The sequence below is a fragment of the Vanacampus margaritifer genome, chromosome 10 (genome assembly GCF_051991255.1).
Source record: "Vanacampus margaritifer isolate UIUO_Vmar chromosome 10, RoL_Vmar_1.0, whole genome shotgun sequence".
In the NCBI taxonomy this organism is placed as follows: domain Eukaryota; kingdom Metazoa; phylum Chordata; class Actinopteri; order Syngnathiformes; family Syngnathidae; genus Vanacampus; species Vanacampus margaritifer.
The window spans coordinates 15,354,070-15,378,061 of NC_135441.1; the positions used below are offsets into that span (position 1 = coordinate 15,354,070).

At 41.2% G+C, this 23,992-nt stretch overlaps 1 protein-coding gene across 1 annotated transcript in view; it reads left to right on the forward strand.

Moving 5' to 3' along the window:
• The window catches only part of trpc7b (transient receptor potential cation channel, subfamily C, member 7b), a 73,201-nt gene that overhangs the window by 47,642 nt on the left and 1,567 nt on the right, over positions 1–23,992 (forward strand). Inside the window, exons 9-12 of the mRNA XM_077578586.1 lie at positions 321–542; positions 2,215–2,301; positions 4,104–4,179; positions 5,354–6,399. Coding sequence (XP_077434712.1) covers positions 321–542; positions 2,215–2,301; positions 4,104–4,179; positions 5,354–5,493 — 525 coding nt within the window. The 3' untranslated portion in view covers positions 5,494–6,399. The remainder of the gene's footprint in view (positions 1–320; positions 543–2,214; positions 2,302–4,103; positions 4,180–5,353; positions 6,400–23,992) is intronic.

Below are 23,992 nucleotides of genomic sequence, written 5' to 3' on the forward strand. Positions count from 1 at the left end.
AGCTTCAAGCACCTGATTCGATTTATAAGGTTCTTCCTTTGGAATGACTTCTGTTCACGTTCAAGTGGAACGAGACCTAAGAGTAGACCTGGGATAATCTGTGGGAAATAAAAGAAGTGCCCTGCTGCGGAGAGGGTCACCAGGGTTGTGGGGCTCGATTCCAAACACAGCAGAAAATGAATGGGGGTAAAAAGGAGAGAAAATAGAAATTGGATGGGTGTTGAAAAGTCCTTGAAAGCTCAGTGCCCTGTTAATTGCAAGCCACTTTGAACCTGTTTAACATGCCCTGGTTACCCTTGGTTACTCTGTCATTTCCGTAGGAGGACGCTGACGTGGAATGGAAGTTCGCCCGTGCCAAGCTGTGGCTCTCCTACTTCGACGAGGGCCGCACTTTGCCCGCCCCCTTTAATCTGGTCCCCAGCCCTAAATCCTTCTACTATTTGGTCCTGCGTATCAAGTCAGGCCTGTTAGGAATCTGCAAGGTGGGCGGACATCAGCACAGCAACGAGTTGGAGCTTGGTATGCTCAACTCTCAGGGCAAGGTAACTATCACTGTAGAACACAATAAGTGCATTGATGGGAAACGAAATAAAAAGCATTCATCAAACATTTTTAATGGATTAATTGTGGCCATGAAGTAATTACATTTTTATTTTCTGTCTGGTGCTTTGTTACAGCTATTACATTCACTCATCGTTGTCAGAAGATATCCAATAGCAATTACAGGAGATGGTTGTGGGTTTAGCTCAGCCGCTAATAGAGATAATTGTCTTTGTTTATACACATAAAGCACATATCCATTTGTAACTTTTGGATAAATATAATCAGTTGGAAATGCAAATGAAGGTTAAGAGAAGCACAATCAATTCAATTCTGTTTGTTTCAAACTCAATGTTAATAAAATATGCCAAACATCTTCTCAATAACAACAACGTATGAAAGTGTGATATAAATGAGGATGTACGATAACAGGCTCAGCACAGAAACATCACAGAATATAATCATCCAGCTGGCGCTACAATCGCTCAGCAAATGAAACTTTTCCAAAACATTTGTTGAATGCCACTCTAATTTTCTCAAATGTCAAAGTCTGAATCAAATGTTTGTTGCATTTACCGCCCACTTCTACACTGAGTGCAGGCGAAACAGAATATATGGACAAAATTATTGGGCCTCAAGCAACTAATGCAAATTGATGAAACGCTGCCTCCACCCAACACGTCTGTAGGGTTGATGTGTTACGACACATTCACTTTTATTCATCTTCCACATTTCTCATTGGCAGGGAGGACCAACTGTAATAAAATCCCACGGATTTAGCATAACAGACCGTTGAACACAGAATCAATCAGAGCCCTTGGTTGTGTCTGTCGCGTTTCCTCCTTTTGATTTGTCGGCGCAAATGTGTCAGGCCAGCGCCTCAGCTAAGCTATTAGCGAGGTTGTTAGACCTGCGCTTGTGTGCTTGAAGGCGTTGCCAGCTTTTGGATCGAGACAAGATGTGTTCCACCCTGCTGCCTCGCCTGGCTCTCCAATTCTCTGCAGTACGGACACTTTAAGACTAAAGTCAAGCAGGTGCAGCAAGCAATCAATACATCTGCTCTCACTGCGGTTCTGCAATTTTTTTTTCATCTCACACATTTGGAGTTCCTCGAATGGAACTTTATCCAATTATGTCAGATAGAACAGATGTGCTGCTAAATTACCATTGAAAGGAACTGAAATGATTGTAAAATACATGAGAAGACCATATACAGTGCACTTGCTGCTAATACGCAGGACATTTTTATATGTGAATACATCAGTGGTGGGATGTATTTTTTTGTACCTTGACCATCAACAAGGACTGACACAACTAAATCCCACCATCATGATTAGTCGCATTTATAGAAGCTGTCAGTACTACAGAAAATGCAATAACAGTCCACAGTGACATGTAGAACAATTTAGAAGTTCAGAACAAATCACCATATATGGAGTAGAATATCAGTTCACTGCAGTGTGACCACAGCTAGTTTTAGTGCTGCACTGTTAAAATGACACTTTTTTTCTAATATGTAAGGTCACGGGCCAGGCTCAAATAGAAGATGGTTAATAGAGCTTCATTGAGGTCAAGGCAGTTTGTATCTTGCTCTCATTTCATATGATCCTATTATGCAAGGTCACTCCTTTATTTTAAAGTTAATATTCCACTATTGTTTGCACCTTGCACCAGGGTGAACATTTCAGGTCTTACCCGCTTCCGGGAGAGGAGTTCCAGAATTTGTCCAGAAATTCTAGAAAACATCCAACCAGATATGAGGTGAGTTTAATGGATAGAGCACACATAGAAATGTTGTTGGAGCCTACATCAGCACAGTAAACTGGAAACTCATATCTGAGGAAATTTGACAGATACTATCCATTTTCTATAGTGCTTGTCGGGTCGCAGGTGAGCTCGAGTCCATCGCAGCTGATTTGGAATGACAGGCAGGGTTTACAGCACTGGACTGGTTGCCACACAACCATTCACACACACATTCACGCCAGCGGGTGATTTAGATTTTTCACTTTTCCTACCATGCATGTTTTTAGTATGTGGGAGGAAGACTCTTTTTTTTTCACTGTAAACCAACACGAGCACAGGGAAAACAAACTCCCATTTAACATGAGTGTGAATGTTTTTGGTTAATTCTGAACGCAGCCACATCCCATTGATAAGAGGGTGTGTGCACTTATGCAATCACATTATTTCACTTCTTTGTTTTTTCTATCGAGTTGTACAGTTTAGAAGTCACATTACTGGTGGAAAGCATTTTAAAATGATTTATTCTGTCCTTTTTTTTACCACAAATTTGAATGGGGGTGTGTAGACTTTTAATAGTGTCATCGTTTTATATGCTACGCCTCTTTTCCCAAATAAAAGTGTCCAATTCCAACATGTTATATCGACACCTACTTAAAATAATGGCCAATGTATTTTTTTTTCCCAGATTTTTCAGGAAACAAAAAATTGAACCATCTGCATCATAAGGAGATGATTAAGAACATTTTAAAAAATTATCTTATTTTTGCCCCCCAAAAAATGACATAGGCAATTATTTTAACTCTTTGACTGCCAAAAACGTTAAATAACGTTTAGTAAAATCCTATGGAGGAGTGCCAAAGACGTTAAAAGACGTTTGTTTCAAAACTAACCATTTTCTATTGTGGATTACTGAAAAACGGAATAAGGTAGAAGCAAACTTTTTTTTTCTGATGAAAGATGAGGGTCCAATCTTTTTTTGGTAGTATGTGTGTTTCCATAGTCCAAACACATAATTTTCTATGGACCTTGAAAGATCAGTCAAAATGCTTAAAATCGGCTGGCACCCATGGCATCCCTTTTCTGAAAACGTCTGGCAGTCAAAGAGTTAAGAGGGTGACAATATGTATATTGTGTGGATTCTCACCAAAGAATAATAGGATTATTCTTGGAAGAATGCCCACTCAAGAAAAAAAAGAATCCAGACATACAAAAACTGAAGTTGCTCACAAACTCATCAATCAGTGAAAATGTGTAATAGAGAAAAGAATAAAATGCACACAAAGGAGTGGGAACGAGATCCTAATATGAGTGGAAATTAAGCATTTTAAGATGCTATCATGAAAGGCAGTGACAGAACAGAACTGTGACTAAGACGTGAGAGGTGAAGTGGCAAGAAAGAAAGGGAGCAAGATAATGAGGATGAAATGACCCAAATGAGCTCGCTGGGGTGGACACAATGCTGGCACTTGGCAAATGAGCACTCAAGTGGGAGCAGATCCTCTCCTCATTTATCTCCACATCATTTCCATCCTGAGATATATGAAAAAGACAAATTCCACTCGCTGGCTTACTCAAGTTATTTTCAAGTCCAGCAGTTTACGATACAGTCGCCAAAAAAAAGGGGGATTCAATATTAAGCAGTGAAGGCTTGCTGCAGGCGGCTCGGAGATCAATAGTCAACACCTCTATTTGTACCGGAGCTTGTTGTGCATATGTTCAAAGTTTAATGAGATACTTGTTTGCTGTCTAGATATACAAGTGTTGCCGTATCACCTCGCCACCTCCTCATTTTGTTGTCTTCGCTATTTCCCTTGCAGAAGATCATGAAGCGACTCATTAAGCGTTATGTGCTTAAAGCCCAAGTGGATAGAGAGAATGATGAAGTCAACGAAGGTAACAGACGCTTTTGGTGTTTATTTTCTTATGCTGCGCAGGTCCTGAACTGGATGTACTATTTAATGAACCTTTCAACTTAATATTTGATGCAATAGAACACGTATACTACCTCGTGGCAAAGAATCTTAAATAAATATGATTTTTCAGCACTCACTTCATCAATTGGGTCTCCCTGCACACCCTTTCAATACATTAGCTGCATGCAGTTTTGATTGTTGGATATTTAATAATACATTGATTATTATTGTATTGCAGCTACTTTATCACACTGAAAGATGTGTCAAACAGTTTGCCCCTAACATATTTTTTCATACAGTTACCAACATGTCTTAACAGTAGGGGGTGTCAGGCGATTAAAATTTTTCATTTTCAAAAATAATTAATCGCATGATTTCAATAGTTAACTCACAATTAATCTCAAATTTTATATCTGTTCTAAATGTACAATAAAATGTACAGTAAAATATTTTTTTCCCAAGTTTTCATACACTTGTTAACATAAAAGTGGGAAAAAAAATTGAAATAATAGAAATACGACTGCTTCTTTTAGTCATTGATATAATTTAATAATAATTCATAAATTGAGTTAAAATTAAAAAGATGTACTAAACTGTTTAAAAAAAACGAGTGTTACTGTATTGATTTGTGTTGAGGTCATTTTTCTGCCACTAGATGGCATTATTGCATTTGTAAGACTTTGGTGACAGTTCAGTGCATTTTTTCTTTTCATCTAATCTTTAGCATGAAGTAACTAGTGAAATTCTGCACTTGACCCCAGTCTCCACAATTATATGCATTATTATTAAATTTATTACTGTCAGATTTTGACGTGGACTTTTCTGCTGTGTTGCAACTGGAGTTCTCTCAGTAAGTAAGGGGCGGTCATTATTCATGCGTTAAAAAAATTAGTGGCGTTAAAACTTTGAATTCATTCAAAATTAACACACTAATTTAATTTAAATTAAAACGACTTTGAAGACCTTGACGTTAATCAATTGGTCGGACAAAAATAATCCGACTAGGTTAATTCAGGTCAGGTCAAGCTTTACAAAACAGATTTACCACACAAGATCATCTGTGCTGCCAAAAGGTTGCGTACGTGCAAATACTGCATGCACATTTTCCCACAGTTTTCCTGCACTCACATCTTGCAATTGTCATGTTTGCACAGGTGAGCTGAAGGAAATCAAGCAAGACATTTCCAGCCTCCGTTATGAGCTGCTGGAGGAGAAGTCGGAGGCTGCCGGGGAGCTGTCTCTGCTTATTCAGCAACTCGGCGAGAAATTTGGCACGAACACCATGAGGCACTGACGGACTGGAAGGACGGTCAGAAAAACTGGGCCCTGATTGTGTAAAAGAGAGAGACGGAGAAAAACAAGTGGAGGACGGCAAGCAGGATGTTTATGAGAGACGGAAGGACAAAAGTGCAAGCAAAGCATTGAGAAAACAAATTTGAGTTTTAGGAACATTTCCTGTCTTCAGGCAAAATGCAAAAGAAAATGTTTGCTTTTCCAGGGCCAAGCAAACTCAGCTGACTGAAGACTGGTTGGTAGCAAATGATGAGATGAGATAAAGAAGAAGCGTGCACTGCCAAGGGATGTGAGCGCAAGTCCAATCGGGAGAAGATGGCACGAGGAAAACTGGAGGGAGAAAAAAGAAGAGGAAAGAAATCTTTATTCACGCTGCACAGGCTTGTTTTCTCATGGCAGGCGTGTCAAGAGACTACACAGCCCTTTATACACCAGGCAGTCTAATTAATTCATCCTCTTCCCTATTGTACAACTAGGGGAAAACTGATTATCTAGGAAATATCTTTGATTGATTTGCTCAGTTGAAAACATGTCAATGAGATAGATGACCTTCCGCATAAAACACAGTGTGCTGTTTCAACACACAACTTAATGTGAAGTAGCTAAAAAACAACTAAGGTTAATATTCGCAGGGTACACACAAACCAACTTTAAATATATTAACCAATTTTGGAAAAATTGTCATGTGTTCTTACAGGGTGTGGTGACCCAAAAGCATACCACAAACATAATGGTTGTTGTAGTGCCGAAACTAACCTGTGAGAGGTAGTATGGTGCCCACAAGACAGATGGTAAAAAAAGAAGAGTAGAAGAAAAAAATCACAAATGGCTAATTGCTATCTTATCTAGTAAAGTGAAAGGACGCATTATTACAAAGTGGCCTATTTGCAGATCACCACACCAAAAGGTAATCTCTCCAGATAATATTTAAAAACAGCCAAGAATCGGGCCTTGGATGACTTTGAAAGAGAAGAAAAACACTAGAATTGGGCCTGATTATCGGTATGTGTGTATCCCGCTTTACATTGTTTCAAATATTGGATCATGTCATCACTCCATGCAGCCTTTTACCTCATGTGCCAGTAAGTGTATGCAACAATACATTTTTAACTCAGTCGAAAAGATTAAGTCAGATTGGCCAATGTTAAAAATGCATATAAGGAAACTAGTGTTGTTCCGATACATGTTTTTGGCCCCGATACAGATTCCGATACCTAGTTTTGCAGTATCGGCCGATGCTAAGTATCGGTACAGTATCGGCGGATGCCGATACCGTACCGATACCGAGGTAGTTTTTTTCAGCATGAAAAATATGCCCTGCCATTGGTTCAGCGCATTCAAAGGCCAATAGGATATCTTGGCTCGGCAAGACCCAAGATGCTGCATCCAAAGTTCTATATTAGCGTCGGAAATAATGGTATCGGCAGGTTACTTGTTTGTACTTGCCATCGCCGATACCACTGTTTTAATGCAGTATCGCGGTCCCTCCCGACATCGTTATCAGTATCGAAACAACACTTAAAGGAAACTACAGTATGTATAGCGGACCCTCAGAAACCTAACACAATCCGTGCTGTCCTTCGATTGATCGACCTCCGATTCCATTGCATTTTTTTTATGCTTTCCTTTTTTTCCAGACAATTATGTGAATTGATCTGATTAAGAGGTCTAACCCTATATAATGAAACAAATTGTATAGTTAAACTTGAAACTCTTGATCTCTTTGTCATTTGTTTAAGACTTAAATCACTAAAATTAGATTAAAACCTTTTTGAGTTTTTGTCGCTTAAAACTGGACTACCATAGAACTATAAGATATAGAATTGACTAAAATGTGACTACAGCAATTTCATCCAAAAGACAAAATCTAAGATCAAAACTAAAATGGCTGCCAAAAAACAACACTGCAGCTTATGAGAGGTTAAATCACATCCGTGCAGACTTTAAGCGTGGCAGCATTATAACAGCTGGTGTGGAAACAGGAACATTTGAAAAGAGATTATCCCATTTAAAAAAAGAAAACAAAGAATTAATAGATTAATTGTTCATTTTCACCATCGTTGATCAATGAAATTTATACAAAAACAAATCCCTGATTTAAAAAACAACAACATTTTAGCCCCCCAAAATATCCGAGTTTTCGAAATTAAAGTGTTATTTCTGAGGGTCCATGTTATGAGTTTGTGTTTTTTAATTGTTTTTGAATTGAGGAAACCCATCCAAGCACACGGATAACAAGAAACTCCACTCAGAAACAACAAAAAATGAACACGAGACCTTTTTGTTGTGCTAACCACACGACCACTGTGCTGCCCGCATGTAAAATATCATTTCTGTTGTGCCAAACGTTATCTCAAGGCACATTTTGTATATGTAGCACTTGCTCATTTATATTAAAAAAAAAAGTGAAGTAAACAGCCTAACCACTAAAAGGAATATTTTGGAATCGATAAAGCCTCAGCTGTACACTTGACATTTATTATATTTTAGGACCTAATTTTAAAATTCCAACTGCTCCCACAATATTTGCCGGAGCCATTAAACATGTGAATATTACATCTTGGTAACCAATAAGCCATGTGCGACTTAATTTGTCCTTCTGTTGTTTATGTTTATTGTTTTAAAGCCTAAAGAGGCTTATGAGGATCACATGGGGCTGGAAACCTTTTTTTTTCTTCCTTGGTTGCATCAAGCCAAACAGATGTTTGTTATTAGAGGGGGGGGGGGGGGGGGTAAAGTGTGATATTCATTAAGAGGCCTGCCATTGTTAACTATGACACTCAGTTGTAGTAGCTGCACTTTTAGGAAGCTACACCTACAGCATAGCTAATGACTTGACATGAATTTTGGTTGTATTTCTTATTAGATTAGATTTTAAAAATTACTACAATGTATAGATTTATCAACATATCTGAAATTAGACATTTTAATCATTGTCTCTATCTGTTTGTACAGTGGTTCTTAACCTGGATTCGATAGAACCCCAGGCGGTTTGGTGAGTCAGTCGCAGGGGTTCAGCAGAGCTCAAGACACACACCCGACTTATGATTCATGACTCAAATGATTCGTGATGATATGCCCCACTTAGCCATCATTGGCTGCAGGTGATCATGCTACATTGCTTGGCCTGTGCTGCAAGGAATTTGGCGCGCTCAGTAGTCGACTTGTGGCTGTTGTGATGGTATGACGTGTGATTTCTTTATTATTGTAATTCCTTCGTACTAACTATGTCGAGCAAATAAAGAAAGTAGTCGGTTGCATATGTGCAATATGAATTCACATATAACGCAATGCATGGTGTTCCACAGGGTTCAATTTTGGGGCCTCCGCTGTTTTCAATGTCCCTCTGTTCCATCTTAAGAAAACCGCGGTTGAGCGATGCGCTATAAATATAGGCCTATAGTTTAGTTGAGTGAGTCAGGCTCCTAACTGCATGATGTACAATAGCAAGGTAAGCAATTCTAGTCCAGCTGCATGGAGATAGGGAATACAAGAACACAACGCTTTCTGAATTGAAGGTGAAGAGAGACAGATTCGATGAAAAGGCCACTCTCCATTTTCATTTTGTTCACCAGTCAACCCTTTACCTATGTCTTGAATTTGATTTTTTTTAAATCACATTTTATCTCTCATAGGAATCTGGTACGGTTCAGTACCTCCAACAAGGTTAAGAACCACTGTGTTAGACTACTGTATTCTTGTTCCACATTTAATGTTCCATGCATTATATTGTGTTTTGTTATTATACATATTATATTATAGCCATTGGTCATATATTATTAAGTGAGCTGAAGATGCACAAGATGGTGTGTAGAGTTTCAAGACAAAGTTATTTACATTCAGACTTTGACTTTAAACAAGACAAACACACACACACATAGCCATTAATTGCCATAGCTAGGAGGACATTGACCTAAAATACTGTATATTTTTTAAAATATATATTGAATTTAAATCTTACAGTACATTGTGGGTTTTTTTGTTCCTTGAAATAAATAGAATTAGCTCTAAACTACTTGGTTAGTCACTTCCTTCATCTTGAATTCATTGCACCAGCCTTGTCATCTGTTTGATGCCATTTCAAGAAGAGAAATACATCCATCCATCATCTACCGCTTATCCGGGGTTCTGGTCGCGGGGGCAGCAGCTTTAGCAGGGAAGCCCAGACTTCCCTCTCCCCAACCACTTCAACCAGCTCCTCCGACGGGATCCCAAGGCGTTCCCAGGCCAGCCAAAAGACATAGTCTCTTCAGCGTGTCCTGGGTCGTCCCCGGGTCCTCCCGGCTGTGGGACATGCCCGGAACATCTCTCCAGGGAGGCGTCCAGGAGGCATCGTGCCACCTCAACTGGTTCCTCTCAAAGCGGAGGAGTAGCGGCTTTGAAAGTGCTGATTTTCATCCCAACCGCTTCACACTCTGTTGCAAACCGCTCCAGCGAGAGTTTAAGATCACGGCTTGAAGAAGCCAACAGAACCACATCATCTGCAAAAAGCAGAGATGCAATGCTGAGGCCACCAAACTGGACCCCCTCAACGCCTCGGCTGCGTCTAGAAATTCTGTCCATAAAAGTTATGAACAGAATCGGTGACAAAGGGCAACCTTGGCGGAGTCCAACCCTCACTGGTAACGAATTCGACTTACTGCTGGCAATGTGGACCACACTCTGACATCGGTCGTACAGGGACCGAACAGTCTGTATCAGGGAGCTCTGTACCCCGTACTCCCGAAGCACCCCCCACAGGACTCCCCGAGGGACGCAGTCGAATGCCTTCTCCAAGTCCTCAAAGCACATGTGGACTGGTTGGGCAAACCGAGAATCCGAGATTCGACTTCCCGACAGATCCTCCTCTCCAGCACCCCTGAATAGACCTTACCAGGGATGCTGAGGAGTGTGATCCCTCTATAGTTAGAACACAACCTCCGGTCCCCCTTCTTAAAAAGGGGGACCACCACCCCGGTCTGCCAATCCAGAGGCACTGATCCTGATGTCCACGCGAGGCTGTAGAGGCGTGTCAACCACAACATCCAGAGCCCTTAGAAACTCCGGGCGGATCTCATCCATCCCCAAGGCCCTGCCACCGAGGAGCTTTCCAACCACCTCAGTGATTTCGACCCCAGAGATAGGGGAGCCCAAATCAGAGTCACCAGACCCTGCTTCCTCAAAGGAAGACGTGTCGGTGGAATTGAGGAGGTCTTCGAAGTATTCTCCCCACCGATTTACGACGTCCCGAGTCGAGGTCAGCAGCACCCTATCTCCACTATACAGAGTGTTAATGGCGTACTGCTTTCCTCTCCTGAGACGCCGGATGGTGGACCAGAATTTTTTCAAAGCCGTCCGGGAGTCGTTTTCCATGGCCTCACCGAACTCCTCCCATGTCCGAGTTTTTGCCTCAACGACCGTCGAAGCTGCATTCCGCTTGGCTAGCCGGTACCTGTCAGCAGCCTCCGGAGTCCCACAGGCCAAAAAGGCCCAATAGGACTCCTTCTTCAGCTTCCCAGCAGGTTCGAGGATTGCCGCCAGGACAGGAACCAACCACCTTACGGCCACAGCTCCGATTGGCCGCGTCAACAATGGAGGCGTGGAACATGGTCCACTCGGACTCAATGTCCCCCACCTCCCTCGGGATACGGGAGAAGTTCTGCCGGAGGTGGGTGTTGAAACTCTTTCTGACAGGGGATTCTGCCAGACGTTCCCAGCAGACCCTCACAATACCTTTGGGTCTGCCAGGTCGGACCAGCATCTTACCCCGCCATCAGAGCCAACACACCACCAGGTGGTGATCAGTTTATTGCTCCGCCCCTCTTTTCACCCGAGTGTCCAACACATGCGGCCGCAAATCCGATGACACGACTACAAAGTCAATCATCAAACTGCGGCCTAGGGTGTCCTGGTGCCAAGTGCACATATGGACACCCTTGTGTTTAAACATGGTGTTTGTTATGGTCAGTCCGTGGCAAGCACACAAGTCCAATAACAGAACACCGCTCGGGTTCTGATCGGGGGGGCCGTTCCTCCCAATCACGCCCCTCCAGGTCTAACTGTCATTACCCACGAGAGCGTTGAAGTCCCCCAGGGGGAGCGCTCTCCAGCACACCTTCCAAGGACTCCAGAAAGGGTGGGTACTCTAAGCTGCTGTTCGGTGCATAAGCAACAGTCAGGACCCGTAACCCCACCCGAAGGCGGAGGGAGGCTACCCTCTCGTTCACCGGGGTAAACCCCAACGTACAGGCGCCTAGCCGGGGAGCAATAAGTATGCCCACACCTGCTCTGCGCCTCTCACCGTGGGCAACTCCAGAGTGGAAGAGAGTCCAGCCCCTCTCGAGAGGATTGGTACCAGAACCCAAGCTGTGTGTGGAGGCCAGTCCGACTATATCTAGTCGGAACTTCTCAGCCTCGCACAGGGATAGTTTCAGTAGCCAGGGGTCGGACCGCCAAGGCCCCCGCCTTTGGCTGCCAAACAGCTCACTGTGCACCCAACCCCTTTGGCCCCTCCCACAGGTGGTGAGCCCATGGGAAGGGGGACCCACACTGCCTTTTCGGCCCCCATGGGTATAGGCCCGGCCACCAGACGCTTGGCTTTGAGCCCCGCCTTCAGGCCTGGCTCCAGAGGGGGACCCCGGTGACCCGCGTCGAGGCAAGGGAAACCACGATCCAAAATTTACTTTCATCATAGGGATCTTTTGAGCCATGCTTGGTCTGGTCCCTCACCTAGGACCTGTTTGCCATGGGTGACCCTACCAGGGGCATGAAGCCCCAGACAACATAGCTCCTAGACTCATTGGGACACGCAAACCCCTCCACCATGATAAGGACTCACGGAGGGGAAGAGGAGAAATATTTTCTCTTTTTTATGTTCTAAGTAAAAGTCAAGAAAAGTGGCGTGTTCACTGAAGTGTTTAATCATGCAATGCCTGTAAACCTACAAGGACCCCCCCCCCCCCCATCCCCCTCAGAAATGAGATGATAAAGCAATAAACAATATTACCTGCTGATCATAGTTGTAGATGTACAAGATGTAGCTATATATTATTTATGTTCATTTTAAATTGTTCCGCATTTCTAAGGGTTATAGATGTACTTGGAAAAGTTGAATGAAGGCAACTGCACTGTTCCTTCATTCAGTCTTTGACTTGGATGACTGAGAATCTTACAGAGGAAAGACAAAAGGTAGATACCGCATAACCTCAAATAGTGGCTGAGGACTTGTTGAAAAATAATGCAAGTAAAACCACCACTGGCTAATTCAAACATACTGTACTGTATCCACGCACCACACAAACACTTCCCATTGCATTATCACTCTGATGCATTTCATCACTAAGCCACTTAATGACACTTGTCAGTTTGTTTAGCAATGTGTTGCTTGATAATAGCCCCATGTTGACAGCTTATCAAATATTATTACATCAATGTCAGAAACTAAAACTGTTAAGTTGAATAAATGAATGGGCACTCTATTTGAGTATCTACCATCCTGTACTTGTGTTTACTTTCAATGCTTTATTAGTTGACTGAAGATTGGTGCTGTACAGACCAATAAAAAAGACAACACAATCGTTTAATTGTGCACACAAACTGTTGTAATTAAGCACACTTAAAAACAAAAACAAAAGGAATGACTGGCTCTTCATAGCAATCAAGTCCAGGAGTGCTGTGCTATTGGAAGTTGATGGGATATTCTATTATCTGATTCCTTCAGCGTTCTCTTGTCAGACTTTGGATACGAGTGTCAGCCTTAAGGGCCTTACTTAATAACACACTCTGTCAATGTGGATGTGTGTTTGATTCCATCACAGCAGCAGTTTACTTTATTAGCTCAAGCTGTGTGAGTGTGCATGTGTGTGTGTGTGTGTGTGTGTGTGTGTGTGTGTGTGTTCAAACAATGCAGTCTAACTGACATCCTCCTCACTGGTGTAATTTGTCCCAGAGGCCCGAGGCAAGATCTTTGCTTTCCCCAACCCCCATCCTCTAATAGGCCTACCTCCGCCCCCTCTCTCTCTTCTCCCTCTTTCTCTTCTCCCTCCATCTCAACAACTCCATCTGCCTTCCCTCTCACAGAACGTGACCTCCTGCCTCCGACGAGACGAGGATTCCAAGGATTTGGAGGCTTCCTCTGTAGTCCTCAGCCTGCCTCAAAGGGGAAGCAGAGTAGTATATTTGCTGTATATATCGACAGGGTCAACAAGTGTGTACCTTCTCGTTCTGCAAAACTGTATGTGTGACTTTGAATGTGAGTGGATTTAAAAGGTGGAGCCTTGCTTGGTGAGTGACGTGGGAGTCAGCAAAATTATTCATGTGATTGCAAAGTGGAGCATACTTTGAAAAACTTGAATGAGTGTTTTTCCTCCCTGGAGATGTTTTGCAAAGTCTTCACTTGCAGCAAATTTTTGCTGCTTGTTAGTGGGTCCTCAAATGCATTACATGCTTGAACTGAGGCCCCTATAATAGGCAATAGAAAATATTAAATTTAACTGGCTTTAATTGGCAAAGTCCATTTGGATAGTAGATGATACCACTGGTTTTGTGGCCTATTGTTACAGTAATGAAGGCGTCTCTGGTTGTTGATATTCACTCGACTTTTCTTGCTTTCCTTACCGACACTTGAAAAGTGTCATTAAAACAGAAAAGCAACATGTTTCCGTATATCTACTATGCACATCAGTCACTCCCTTAAGCCATCAATTTCTCATCATAGATTGTCATTAGAGAAAAACTCCCCGGAGACTAAACCCCATCAGGACAAAATGAAATTCTCATATAGCTTTTACTGACTTACATTTAAGTCAAAGTGTGCTCTTTATTTTTGTATTTATTTTATAGTGTTGTAAAAGTCAGAGCATGTATGCACAGTATTGCAAAATGATAACACAATATATATATATATATATATATAACAGTGAGACTAGTCTATTCTGTGAGTTGAAATGATTGGTGAAATGTCAAAATCTCATTTGTGGAGCAGGCCCATCATTGATGAAGTTGGTAAAGAAGGTTCTGCCAGGCTGCCGTCGGACGGAAAATAAAAGAGCTGTCAAGTGTTCGACCAATCTTGCTGGAATGAACGCATACCTTTGAGATGGATGCGGGGACTGACGCACAATGGCCTCCAGGCAACCTCCTCCGTCCTCGAGGTGTGTGACTAGTGCCGAGACGTGTATGGCCACAAATACACACAGGATATGTAGTATAGAATAAGAGGACTTATATCTAGAAATATCAACTGCCATTGTCATAATTGTCATCACAATGAAAAACAACACAGAGTCCCAATTTTCAGACATGTGAAAATATAATTCCTACACTAATATGAGGAGCAACATTGAATAGAACACTGCACAGCTTATTGAACAGTATCAGAATTTACTTTGGTAGGTCACAGTTGTTTAATTTCAAATAACTCGACAAAGTTACAATTGATCTTATAATCTTTTCCATTATCAATTTGTGGGGTGGTTTATTTGTACATGTATGAAAAGTACATATTTATAATGTTTCCACAATATAATCAGTCATCACTGAAGCACTTCCCTGACTGAGATAGTTACTAATAGATAGCTATCACAGACAAGACTGAGGTTTTATTCCTAAAAAGCGAATTTGATATCATTGTAAACCACTGGGCAGCACGGTGGCTGACTGGTTAGCACGTCCGCCTCCCAGTGCATAGGACGTGAGATCGAGTCCGGGCTTCGGCCTTCCTGGGTGGAGTTTGCATGTTCTCCCCGTGCTTGCGTGGGTTTTCACCGGGTACTCCGGTTTCCTCCCACATTCCAAAAACATGCATGGCAGGTTAATTGAACACTCCAAATTGTCCCTAGGTGTGATTGTGAGTGTGGTTGTTCGTCTCTGTGTGCCCTGTGATTGGCTGGCAACCAGTTCAGGGTGTACCCCGCCTACTGCCCGAAGCCAGCTGGGATAGGCTCCAGCATCCCCGCGACCCTTGTGAGGAAAAGTGGCCAAGAAAATGGATGGATGGATGGATGTAAACCACTGTAACATTAACCACAGTTTGAACATGCCAGAAGTGTGAGGAAAACAGCTTGGCGTCGCCATGCGGCAATCGCTCGCTGTGGCCACTTCGAGAGTGTCAACTATCAGCTAGCGAGCGACACGAAAACTTGCCCCGTCAAAAAGTAGGAATTTGACAAATACAGCAGGCCCGTGCGTGACCCCAGTGAGGTGCAGAATATTTGTTTGTATGTTTTTGGGCTTTTTGCACTCACTCACACAAACGCATACAAACATGGTCTCCCAGGCAGGCAAGAAAGCAAACCCACGGCGTGGCTAGCTAGCCTGTCATTGTCATGTCATTGTTCTTTTAGTTAGCACGTCTGCCACACATTGAGAAGTTCTGTGTATGAATCTTGGTTCAGGCCCTCCTGTGTGTTGTTTGAATGTTTCCCTCATTCTTGTGTGGGTTTTCTCCTGGTAGGTATTCTGATTTCCTCCCACATTCCAAAAGCATGTAAGTGAATTGAAGACTCAGAATTTTCCGTTGTTGTCAATGTTGGCGCAAATGATTGTCTATATGTGCCTTGAGATTGGCTGGCGACCTGTCCAGGGTGCACCTCGCTCCTCGCCCAGTGTCAGCTGGGATGGGCTGAAAGTATTTTGTAATAGTACCACAGTGCTAATAATAATGACTGATGATGTAAGCTACTGGAACATTTTGGGTATTATCAAACACTACCTTCCTTTTTTTGAGTGCCTGTACAATGATTGGGAAAGCAAAAGGAAGTTTATTGCAATAGCAGAGCCGTTGCTTGTAATGTACAGCAACAATGTGCTTGGGTGTATTTATGTTGCTACAACATACTTTGCCTTTTATGGGCTGCTTACAACACCATTCATCTTCGGATTCACTTTGCCTCTCTAGCCACTTTGCTCTGTTTTGTGTTGCTTCTGTGTCTTTCTTTGTCTTCCTTTACTCACTCAGTGACTGTTTTCTGTTGCACTTTTATAACATTTATTTAGGTCTATAACAGTGGTGTTTTATGTGGAACAAATAAATAATGGGGTAGCAAACAACAAAATGCAGGAGTCTGCCTTCCTGTCTGGTGTTCTTTTTAAATAGCAATTTCGATTCGAGCTGCAATCTTATAAATAACAAATCATATGGGAGCCATAAAGGAAAATACAACTGAAAATATTAACAATAGTAGACAGCAACACATATACAGAATAGAATTGCTTTGCGGAGTGTCAGTTTGGTCACTTGTTGCTAGGCAGAGTTGATATGGCTTCATTTTATGTACTGCTTTAGCTAATAAAAACATATATGCAAGCCACGCCTACTTGGCTGTTTGAACGTTAACTACATTTTTAATCAATCACTAAGTTAATGATAATCAATAATTATTACAATGGTTAGTGTAGTTCTAAAACACAGCAATAATGTACTTAGATCCAAATCAATGGAATATTAGTTCATTTGTAATGCAGTATAGTTGATCTAATTCTAATATTGAATCTTATTAAATAGGGCAGTTTACAATTACGACCAAACTACTATTTTTAGAACAGCGCATGGGCGTGGCCAGTTGATTTTCGGACAAGGAACACAGGTATAAACGTATAAAGTATCAGCGCTATAGAACCCTATGCCTACAACAACATGCTAGTTGATCAGTGTAAGATGTGAGCGGTCACTGTGTCGCCACGCCACTTTAACAAAAGTAACTAGACAAAGAAAAATCTTCAAATGAAAATCGTGGCTTTAATGTGTTTTGTTTTCGTAAAAATTAGCGAGCAACACGACATGAGCAGTCATCTAGACCGCACCGGAGTGGCAGCAACGATCTTACAGTAAATCTTACCTTTCTACGAAAGCTGCTTTCTTTCCGCCCACTTTGAGGTTTCTGCGTGTCAACCATCGTTTAAGCTTTTCCAAAGTGTGTTTGTTGATTGAACCACGTTGAAATTTTACACCTGGGACGTCGTTCCCTTCCAAAATGAGGTGTACGCGTGTGTCCTACGCTGTTATTTTGTCCGACTCATGCATATTAATTAGGAAAACGTGACATCATTTGAGATCAACCCTATTGTGCAAGTATACGTAACATTTTGTGTACAATGTAAAACACATTTTAGACTAGGATTTACTATACTTCCCCAGAAATAAAATATTGCAGGTGTTATTATTTTGCCATCATCTAATAATATTAGGTTTCTGTGATACAAATATCTAGCTTAGCCTCCGCCTTTCCCACATTCACAAGATGTGATGCATCAGTTCACTGCAATGTGACCGAAAGTAGTTTTCGTGCTTCAGTGTTAAAATTACACATAAGCTCTAAGTGAGGTTGTGGCCGCGGAAGGTGGTTAATGGAGCTTCATTTGGGTCAAGGGAAGTTGGGCCGTACCTATTTCGTATACTCCTGCTGTGGAAGATCACACAATTGTTGAAATGGTAACATTGTATTTTGTATTTTTGTATTGATTGTCATTAGATTGTATACTAAATCTTGTGGGCAATGAGTATGCACACATTGAATTGATTTTAACTTACATTTGCGCATCTATTTGTTTGGTGATTATCCCATCTCCTATCAATCGCTGTTTGTTTTCTTCACCATCAACGTATTGATGCTTTTAGTAAGTAGGTATTTCCGCTCACTTGCACCACTTGTTCTCTAACAAGGAACTGAATAGGGGGGGAATGCAATAGTTGTTAGATCTTAAATCTGCCAATGAAATTCCTGGTTCAGTTAGAACTGGTATTTAAACAGTCTGCAGTTCACATTTCGACATCAGGAAACCAGCAAATCCCTCAGCACCATTTCAGGAGGGCGGCCATTTTGTCTCTTGCTGCCGACTGAAAATGACATCACAGTTTCTCAGGGCTCAGGTAATGACCAATCATAGCTCAGCTTGCAAACATCACATTACCGAACTCAGAAAATAGCCGAGCCGTGATTGGTCATTCGCTACCTGAGCCCTGAGCAACTGTGATGTCATTTTCAGATGACAACCAGTGGCAAAATTGCCCCCTCCCTGAGAGAAGTGGAAGAAGTGGTGAGTGATATATTTTTAATCTGGCAAACTATGTCTTCACACGATCAGTGGCATTGTTTGGGGACGGCAATAAGTAAACAAAATATTCTAAATGAGCTTGTGCATTGCATGAATGTCAGTGCAGTGTATATATTGTAATAATTTTGTTATCCTGTAAAGCATTAATATTAATGTGTTCAAATTTAATGAATGGTTTTAGTATAAATCATAGCCATGAATGCAGTTGTACAGTGTAAAGTGTAAAAAAAAATTAATAAGATAAATGTTTACTACGGTAAACAATTTAAGAAAGAAAAAAAACGCCAAAACTCTGCATTGCTATTAACTTTGTTACCTAGTGACGACATAAAACATATTTGGACGACAACGGAGTTTTCGCTCCTCCTTCGATTTCTTTAACTTTCCTTTTGAGCAGCACAAACCTAAATCTAGACCTGAGACAGCACAAACAACCTCACTATTTTCCTCATTTGTGTGACATGAGTGAAAACAAATATTTTATCTGCTAAATTCAGTATCTTAGATGAGTCATTAATCCTATTTTTAACTCAATATGAATAAGAAGACATTGTTAAGTTAATTGTCTTTTCATATTATTCTATTCAGATCATTACATACTATTTAGTAGCAACCATTCTTGATTGGCTGCATAATTGTGCAGGTATAATTATAAATGTGCCTCTGTTTCATGTTCTGTGGTGGTCCTAATCATATGTGTGTGTGGGAGGGGGCAGGCCTGCATGACAGCTCCTAATCAGTTAGTTTTACAGTGGCTCTATTTTTAATGGTCTGCGTAGCATTTGGTGTTGTGGTGAGATAATCAAGTGACTAATTGCAGCGAGTATGAGGTGCGCCACCGCGGGTGGCTGCTACACTGGAGAAGAAAAAAAAAATCTTAAAAGATGGCTGATTTTTTTTCCACGAAGGATGAACTGAACACAAACATACAGAAAATGAAAGGAAGGGATTCTGTGTTTGGTACATTGCTTTTTGGTTTTAGACATAAAAATCAGAAAATAAAGGACATTTTCGGGTTCTCTGGTGCTACCAACACAATTTGGAGCTGAACACACTCAAGACTGTGGATTATCGTGGATTTAAGAAAACATCTTTCGCTGCAGCCGCCCCTCACATTGTGCAACTGCCCTGTGTCAACCGTCAAATTCTTGGGAATTACAGTCTCAGGACCTGAAGTGGGAGTCCAACATCAACTTCACCCTGAAAAAGTAGATGTTGAGGAAGCACGGCGTGCCACAGGAGCTGTTGAGACCGTTCTGTATAGAAGCAGTAAGATTAGAACCAAGACAAGGGCAGGCAAAGTCTTTTCGGATCCTCCACATCCGGGTCACTGCCTCTTCCAGCTCCTTCCCTCGGGTAGGCGCTGTTGAACTATACACACTAAAACCAGCAGACAACCCACTTGCCTTTAAATCCTTGAAACAGTTGACACTAAATTCCAGCGTAGCACTTTGCAAATGTTTGCCAATTTTGCACATCCTATATGAGAAAATTACTGTATTGATTATTGTAACTTTAGCTGTCTACAGTACACATTTGTACAACTGTTATTGATAAGTAAAGATTTTTGTCATAGTTGATTGTCACTGCAATACTAGTGTAGCTCATACTACCGGAGAAATTTGTATTGTTTTTTTTTTTACATACTTTGCCAATAAAGATGATTCTGATTCGGATCAAAGCCAAAAGATAAGCACTGAATTTTGTTGGCTGTACAGATTTGCGTTAGTTTTAGATTAGATTACATTAGACACAAATTTTCCATCCGAGGTCTCGGGCATCTGCTATAAATTCACTCCTTGCCAGACAATTACTCACAAACTCGTCTAATACTGTCTTGAAACACATTACTGAATTAGTCTTATATGAGCAACATAACACAACAGCCCACTTTTTTTTTCTTTTTTTTTTACTTTTACTTTTTATAAATCATACCTTAGCCTCACTTTCCAGGCATGACTAATCAATTTGCAATCAGTCTGGATTAAGCGTGGGTTGATTTGTCACGCCTGGAGAGTGGAGTGTAGGAATCATACATATCGTAAGGATGATGTGTAAAAAGGTGACTTATGTTACGCAACACACATTTGACCTGATGTCGATGAATGGAGTCTGTGCTCAGTGTGCGTGCACTCTAAGAGATTATAAAACAAGTTAGCGAGTTTTGTCTGACAAAGAGTAACTTTAAACCTACATGTCAGACATGAAATGAACATTTTATGAACACGGAATGAAGGGTAACTACTTTTGCGGTAGCATTTTTACATCACCTGCAAACACTTTACGACTGTTAGAGAAGCATGGATGTCAACAACATGGCAAAAATGGAGAGTTTAGCAGAGAATAAGATGGGAACAGAGCCCAAAAAGTTCATGCTGAAAAAATACTGTAAAAAGTCAAGCAAGTCATTAGTAACTTGGAAAACTTTTCTACCACTGAAAGACACAACACTTGATGACTGACACCTACGAACTGTTTTAAATTGGAGGAAAAATTTGCATGATAGAGTACAGTACGGTGCAATGTGCATCACATTTTCCCTCAGCGTTTGTTTGTAGTGTGGGCAAGTACACACACATAATCTTTGCTAAATTCCAAGGAATGCATTTGGGACCGTGGACCTTCTGTTAACTTGTTTTCTTTTTTCTTCAACGTTATTAAAGTCAGAAGAATAATTGGAGCGTTCTTGTTCATCTCTATTTTATTTATCTCCAATTTAAAGCTTGGAGCGTACTTCATGGATGAGTTGTCTCCCCCCACTATTTTTTTGAGTCATGGATTAAGTGGATTAGGAATCAGAAAGAGAGGGAATGATGGGCGTAGAGGGAAGCGCAAGGGAGATAATGGGAAAAACATGGAGGACAGATAAAAGGCAACAAGAGTGGAAAATGAAACATGGTCCCTGACATGTAGGAGCATGAAGACCCAATGTCATAGTGTTCGTGAGAGAGAGAGAGAGAGAGAGAGAGAGAAAGAGAGAACTATGTGCTCATTGAATTCTTTTTTTTTTAAACCAATAATTCGTTAGAGGCCTTTAATGGTGCCTGCTCATCTGTATAGTATTACAATTGACCTTTTCTTCAAAATTCCATACTGGTATTTTATGGCTAATGAGCTCAACCTCATAGCTAGCGTAATTTGCCACACGCCCACTGGCCACAGAATTAGGAGCATCTTTACAGTGTCATGAGATCCAATACAAACGATAACAATGCTAAATTTCAAGATAATGCTGGGAATTGAAAAAAATGCTAGTTTACAGTATGGATATTTATAATACTGGATAGGAATATGCGAACAAAATCATTAGGAACGTCTTCCATTATGAGTCAGTGTAGTTCCAACAGTGCCACCACTGTCAAATAAAACAACATTAATACCGCCGGAGCTGTCAAGGAAAACGAAAGTCTTTGCATTTCGCAACCCGATCACATCTGCTGATTAAGATGATTTCATCCTGCTAATAATCCTTGCTAATACTGGCAATACTGATAACTTGAGGGTATTTTCATTAATGTTTAGCTTTTTTTCCCCCTCAGTGTATTTTTAGATTAGCCTTGTGGATAGTAGATGCTGATGATGAGGATAGTAGCAAGCCTGCAGCCATGCAGGGAATGTGTGTAATAAACCGCAATTACTGCTGCACCCGTCACATGTGTAAACAAAGCTTTGGGCTGTGATTAAATTTCCCATGTGAAAAGCACATTGTAAAAAAAAAAAAAAAAAAAGCCCTTTTGTAATTGCTCTTTGTATTTGCATGTGGATTTCATGTGGGCCACAAAATGGTTTGTTTTTTGTAGTCCAAAACCCTTCTTTTTTTTTGTGTCTCAAGCGTCACGGCTTTTAATTATGTAACAATCAGCATTTTTTTTTTTTTTGCTTTGTTTTGTTTTTTTGCTGCAATATGCATGTCTGTGTGGAAAGTGTGAGTGCCCTTGCAGAGAGCCTGCTCACCCTTCTGTTCTGACAGAACAGGTGCAAATGAATATGAAACAGACCGCCCCTTCTGTGTCCACGCTCATGTCTGAAGCGTCATGGAAGAAGAGTATGCCTGGCTTCTTTGTGTCATTAGCACTCAAGTATCAAATCAAATACACAAAGAGAGACAACATCTCAATATGACGGAACCATAAAATTTGAACATTTCCACTCACTTACAGGAGGTTTTACGATGGCCTCAGCATATGGGATTACCAACGGAGCATGATATAATGCAATAGCCTAGTACATAGATGTTGAATTCGCCATAACAACGCCAGGGGAAAAGTCGTCCATTTCAGATCTTGTTCTTGTTTCCACCGTGCAGAAACGGTAACTAAAATTGGGTGAAATAGCTAGCGAGGGGACCAAACCAATACTGAGTTATTTATACCCATCGCATTGGGTTTAGGATTTGACCAAGCGCATAGGGTCAATATTTTGTTTTAGCAAGGAGCAAAAAGCTAAGCTACTAGGGTTGTTCCGATCCGATCACGTGGTCGCTGACTAGATCGGAATCGGACGTTGTCTCCTGATCAAGACTCGGATATATATATATGAGTTTTTTTATTTTATTTTTTTATAACTTTTAATTAAATCTGGAGTTGCGCGGTGGCACAAATTGAGACTTCATTGTTCCACACAGTTTAGCGTGCAGCTTAGCGTCACTTCGCTAACACTATTAATGTTATCGAGCTGCGGGGCTAAACAAGGAAATGGCGCACAGGTATTTGGAAGTAGATGATAATAAATTATTATCATCTTTAATGTGGAAAGCGGAGAATGTGCAAAGTAAGCATTTCGTGTGGTGGAAAGGATTTACAATAGATGCGTTGCTTTCCCGCTGCACTTGATTGACGGGCAGCGCCTCGGACGTGCTTCGTGCCATCTCGGTGCATCAAGCCGCGGGCGCGCTTTGTTCGTTTCCTCCCCGCAAATCGCGACTCTGGACACTCTTCGAAGGCAGCCCGGCGCCTCGCCTTGCCTAGCGCGAATCCGGAGGGTCGGACGTCCTTCGCGAGATCGCCAAATCCCGCCCGGGCTGGCAGTCTAGCCTGGTGAGAGTCCAGACCCAAAGTCTTAATCTGGTAAGATTGAATACATTTTGCTTGCTTTCTCTTCTAATGCAGCCTTTTGTTTGTTGTGAAGTTGGCTTGTTTCATGCACATATTATATACTGTATTTTTTCCTTCCTAAAGTAAAACAACATTAGGTTAGCCCATTATTTTGTGTTAAATAGCATGCTTTAAAACGGCTACAGTAGGTTCATAAAAATAAAGCGCTTGTGAAAAATTAATATAATGGTTAATAAAAGCCCTTTGAGAAACTCATAGATGTGCCAAAAAAGGGTTGTTTAAATGTTTTACTTAGTTTAACCACTGTCCACTCACCATGTAAAAGGTAGTTTAAAAAAATTAATTAATTAATTAAAAAACCTAAAAAATAAAAATCTAAAATGCCGAGGTATCGGATCGGGACTCGGAATCGGC